General features: G+C 40.1%; 1 protein-coding gene across 1 annotated transcript; it reads right to left on the reverse strand.

Moving 5' to 3' along the window:
• Positions 1-27: 27 nt before the first annotated feature.
• Positions 28-3792, reverse strand: LOC128629229 (uncharacterized). Its single transcript, XM_053676325.1, has 2 exons — positions 2688-3792; positions 28-1826 (listed from the first exon to the last, which is right to left on the reverse strand). Exons 1-2 carry the CDS (start codon positions 3291-3293, stop codon positions 1695-1697), a joined length of 738 nt encoding a protein of 245 aa, XP_053532300.1. The 5' UTR covers positions 3294-3792; the 3' UTR covers positions 28-1694.
• Positions 3793-5323: the final 1531 nt, after the last annotated feature.

Raw genomic sequence — 5323 nt, forward strand, 5'->3', positions numbered from 1 at the left:
ATCTGTAGACTAATTTCATAACAAATATCAGGATGTACAAACCCACTTTCAGCCCATGTTTTTTCAATAATGCCTTCAGGCTTTTCTACAGAATGTGTCTATTTCTTTCTGCCTTGTGGGAAAAAACTGAGTCTGTTTGGGCATGCAATAATGCAGCCGTATCGTCTGCCAGAAGGGAGCAGCATGAGCAGGTTGTGGTTTGGGTGTCTGGGGACTTTTATGGTCCACAATGGAATAAATATCCTAAAGGAGAGAAGCTCACCCTCCTGTGATACACTGGGCAGGTCTTACTACATGCCGCAGAGTTTTGCGGTCAAGAGCGGCGCAGTTCCACAACCAGCAGGTCATGTTTACGGATACGATGCTATCAACAGTTCAGGTGTAGAATGAACTGAGAACTTTGGGTCTCAGACAGGAACCTCACTGTGCGATTATTAATAGTCCTTTGCGACTGTTGCTTATCAGACTGTATGAACATGATCCCCACTATAAGTCATGTCACACTGTAGGATCTCAGTTGTCATTAATGTCAGACTGTACGACAATCAAGGTGCGAAAAACAGACGCACACAAGAACAGGAGAAGCTACACTACAGGACAGTGCCTCAAATCTTCTGACTGACATCATTTAATCAGAGGAAAAAATTCTTGTCACAATGGCAATTAATCCGCTGTCGGTGAACGTGTCAAACTAGTCATCAAAGATTACAGATGTCGGCCTGGGATTATAGGAATCTTTTAGGATTCTCAAAATTTGTCTCAGACAACCAAATCATGGCCAATATCATATAATGTGAACCCAGCTTTAAGGAGACTGTGTTTGAAAAGACATTCATGAACAACTCTGGGGTGCTTTGATCAGGTGAGTCCTTGGTGATGAAGGTGAACCTCTCTACTGCAGCTTTATTTACAGTGCAATGAAAAAGTATTTGTAGGGTCATTTTTGACTGACAATGTGACAACCTGCTGGCTTCAGTCATGGGACTCGTGATGCCCAACCAAAATTCAGTGGGGGCCTGTGCAACCACAGTTCCAGTGTAGACAGGGTAATGTAATCGCATACTGTGACACTACCTACTGCATTCGAATACCCACTACTCAGCTGTTGATACAGTATGTACTGATCAGCATAAGTGTTAAGCATAAATACAATCCGGACCTACTACACGGCGTGGATTCTGACAGTTCTTCCATGCTAGTACCATTGCCTTATGTGCTAGTGCAGCATGCACAGTGTCCAGTGGTTCCATATTTTAGAAACTCGGCGGGCGGAAGCAGTAGGTCATCCAGGTATTTATCGCCTACCGTTTTATAAATACTGAGAATTCGGACATACTACTCCTTTGGCATACTGATTTGCACCTAATGTGTATGTCGGGTACTAGGGATATTTGGACACAGCCAGGGTCCTGTCCTTGTGGTCAAAAATGGTATAACATGCTGAATGCTAGCTTTTAGTTTTCTTGAAAGATTAAGAGTAGCCACAGTGAAAGCCTTTAATGGTACAGTAGACTCAATAGTATCTACATGTAACAGGTGCCGCAAGTAAAGAAATTCTGAAATCTGATTGGTCAGAAGGTAAAAATGTCATTTCATGCAACAAAGTGGTAAGTTACTCTACCAATACTTTTTATTATAACTTTGTACTTTTTATTTCACAGTTAATTTTCAATTAAATTGAACCCTGGTGATTTTTAGTATTTGCTTGTGATATGTTTGGGTACCTTTATATAGAGAGAGATCTTCCAGTCTGTAGGGTCAGGACCGTAAACCTTCGTCTCAATCTGCTCGACTGGACATCTCTTTGGAGGCTTCATTTCCTCTTCCTGCAAAAGCCAAACTTACACACTGCGCTTTACACACTATTTCCTCTGCAGGTTTTGGCTTCTCCATACTGAACTTCTTTACTATGTCTACATTCTCAGTTGCTCCTTTTATCATTAATCCTGTTTGATCCTCATTACCTACATTATTATTTCCATCATTATCATATTTTTCTCTGCTTCTTTCACTGCTTGAGACCCATCTAGCTGTTTGTCTTTCAGTTTATCCCTAATGGATTGTACCTTTTCCAGTTCCTTATATTCTTCAGTTAACTCCAAACCTGTAACACCATGCATTTCTTCAGCCACCTGTTGTGGTTGTTTCCTGTAGTCTCCATTGCATCAAACAAACACAGACTATCTGACTGCCCAACTGTGGTGTCAGCTTTTGCTTCCTGACCAATCTCCTCCTTTTTCTGCTATTTCACCAGCTTTGCTTGCAGTGGGTTTTTAGTTTTGTGTCTGGGAAGAACTAACTATCGAACTGTTCTGAAAGAACTTTTGAATTGATTTCTGGGTTACCTGGCAGACTTCGGTAATCTCTGATGTAACTAAAGTCACAAAACTTATTTCAAATGTTGCTCAAAGACAACAGGCTCCACTGGCTCTTTTATTTCCTTCTCCATGTTCAATGAAATAAGGACAAGTTTAACTCTTTAACTCCTTTTTCACTATAAAAGTTGGAAACACCTTGTTGTTCTTCCACTATCAATTTTTTAACTTCCTCAAGCTTATCGTTTGCAGGAAAACTGTGTTGCTTCTCTGTGTCTCCAGATCCAGATCCCTCTACTTTACTGTAACATTACTGAACACAGAGTTTGATGTTTTCCTTTTCTCTTAACACGGCTTGTCTATTTTTCTTACCTTAGAGGACGCCACCACTTTCTGCTCAGCTATTTTCTCTGCACACTGTCCCTCCTTTGGCTTATCCTCCATCTTTAATGAAAATCTTGTTTTTTTGTCTTTACACAGAATTTCTGATTTCCGCTCATGTTCTCTGCTAGTTACTGAAAAAAATTCAGCATTGCTTTGTGGTCTGTTTTGAGTTCGTAGTGCAGTGCGAGATTGGTGTTCAGTTGGCACAGGGGGCGCAACCTCAGCTTGTAATTCAGACACTCTGAGCTCCACTTGCTCCAACTCCTTTTCTACCTCTTTATCAAGATCTTTGTTTGGAGCTTCCATTTCTTTATGTTCTGCATCACTGGCATTATCCACAATCTTTGTGCCCCATTCTCCCGGTTTTACATGCACTATGACTGGGGCCAGTTCTGCTTTCTGTTGTAAATCAGGTGCAGAAATTTGGTTGCCAGATGTCTGCTTTCCTGTTGTTCTATCCTCACCTCCCATTCCAATGTGCTCATCCACTCCATCTGCTAATTCAATCTCTTCCCCATCTTCTTCCCCAGTCTCCAGATGGTCCAAGTCAGTGTGGATCACTGTGACATTAGAAATCTCAGAGGAACGCTCCATGCCAGTTTTGCCCTGAAGTATAATACAAAGAAAAAGGTTTGACAAAAAATAAGAGGATATTAAATCCTGTTTATAAATGCCACTTCAGAGCTATTGTGATTGCCTTTCCACTCTACACAGATGTAACATGGCTTGATGTGTCTCCTTGCTTTATCCCCACCCTTTATCTACACAGGATTATGGTGAATGTCTAATCCCTGCCACCCACGTGACTTGGCTGTTATCCTAAATCTGCTGCACAGAGAACCTGGCTGACCTGCATGTCTGAACAGCAGGGTACACCCTAAACATACCTGACTTGGGAGACATATTATGCCTCCTCTTTCCGAAAAGCCCAGAAATGTCTCAGACATTTTCAAACCAGAGTCCAACATGCTAGATCAAATTTGGCCATCAGGGTCCACGGTTCTGCAGAGTTTAGCTCCATCCTAATCAAACACACCTGAACAAGCTAACCAATGACTTCATAATTACTAGAAAATGATTGGCAGGTATGTTTGGAGATTGGAGCAAAGCTCTTGTTTTAGATTATGCTTCACTGTTGTCAATATGAAATGTAGCAACATTTTAGACCTCACCAACAAGGATAAACTCTTGTTTGTCAATCATAAACATAATTACTGTAAAGTACTGTTCATTTTTAATGCTTATATTACACCTGTTCATTTCTCAAAAGGTATGAATAAAGTAGGCTTTTCCCCAGATTTCTACAAGCCCTATCTCTGCAAACAGTGGAATCTCAAACTCAAACTATGTAAATTTAAGGTTCAAATGTGGTCCCCCACCAGAGATATTCAACCCAAACGTGAGGGGGATGTTAATAAAAATTGCACTTTCTCACCTTCATAAAAAAAAAAAAAAAACAGAGAGAAGTCTCAAAGCTGAAATGTTCTCCATGCACACTATAGTTACCTAGGTACCCCCTAAAAAATTAAGACTGAGACTCAAACCCTTCCCATTATAAATTGACCCTAAATGTGGAACTGTGAGCAATCCTGAGTATTACATTTGGACTTAAGTTCTAAGTCTAAGCATCAAGAATGTGCAAAATGTTTCTATATGTACATGTGTATATATAAGGTACACAAATGTACCTTGCAGTGTGCACTGGGATATTGCAAAGATCTAGTGCCATCCTGAGCCGAGATTTTGAGATTTCAGTAAACAGCTGTAGAACCAAAATTTGTTGTGTGCCATGGAACAAAGATGGCGTGTCATGGTTAAACCAAGTAAAATAAAATAAAAATGAAAATGGTGGTTTTGCCATGCGAGTACATAGAGGTAATCACTCAAAAAAATGTAAAAATTAAAAACGGTCAAGCAACCAACTTCACAGTTATTGAACCACTTAAGATGGACTGACCCACCATTCTGTGCTCTCCCACCATTCTGTCCATACTCTGCCCTTGGTAAAAAAAAAAACATGGTCTCTGAGGTGTGAGAAGGGGTACCGTTTTACATGCTAGAAGCATTCTGGGAACCTTGGCCTGGGCAAAGAAAGAGCATGAGGAGAAAGCGTCAATGTCAGAGAGCGTGCTTGTCCATCAGTATTTTTTTCTTGGAGAAGTTGATGGGTTTTCTATATGCTGTTTGGGGTATGAACTATCTCGCAGTCAATGTCCCAAGTTTGTGCTCCCAAGAAACGACATGGTGGCAGGGCGTATTTATCATGACTCAAGAACTATGGAATATTTTTAATATTTAAACTCCCTCTAATTGCCAGCTAGAAAGTAAAAGACTGTATATATATATATATATATATATATATATATATATATATATATATATATATATATATATATATATATATATATATATATATATATGTATATATAACTTAGACGTGTGTTCCTACTTTCAGGTTCATCTATCATTGACTCATTGCATCTCCACCAGCCGAATTAAATAAACTGAGCACGTGTCGCTCATCAGATTACATCACGAGTAATGTTTACGCGACTACAGCGCATGCGCAAACGCAACGCGTCGACTTTTCACAGAGTCAGTTTTCGTTACCCCCCGGAGGCTTA

The sequence above is a fragment of the Ictalurus punctatus genome, chromosome 26 (genome assembly GCF_001660625.3).
Source record: "Ictalurus punctatus breed USDA103 chromosome 26, Coco_2.0, whole genome shotgun sequence".
Classification (NCBI taxonomy): domain Eukaryota; kingdom Metazoa; phylum Chordata; class Actinopteri; order Siluriformes; family Ictaluridae; genus Ictalurus; species Ictalurus punctatus.

What these genes read in the sequence shown, in the direction of transcription:
- LOC128629229 (XM_053676325.1), bottom strand. Translation starts at nt 3,293, where the DNA reads ATGGAGCGTTCCTCTGAGATTTCTAATGTCACAGTGATCCACACTGAC. An exon ending in AAGTGGTGGCGTCCTCTAAG is followed by an intron (nt 1,827 to 2,687) that starts GTAAGAAAAATA and finishes TGGCTTTTGCAG; the next exon opens with GAAGAGGAAATGAAGCCTCC.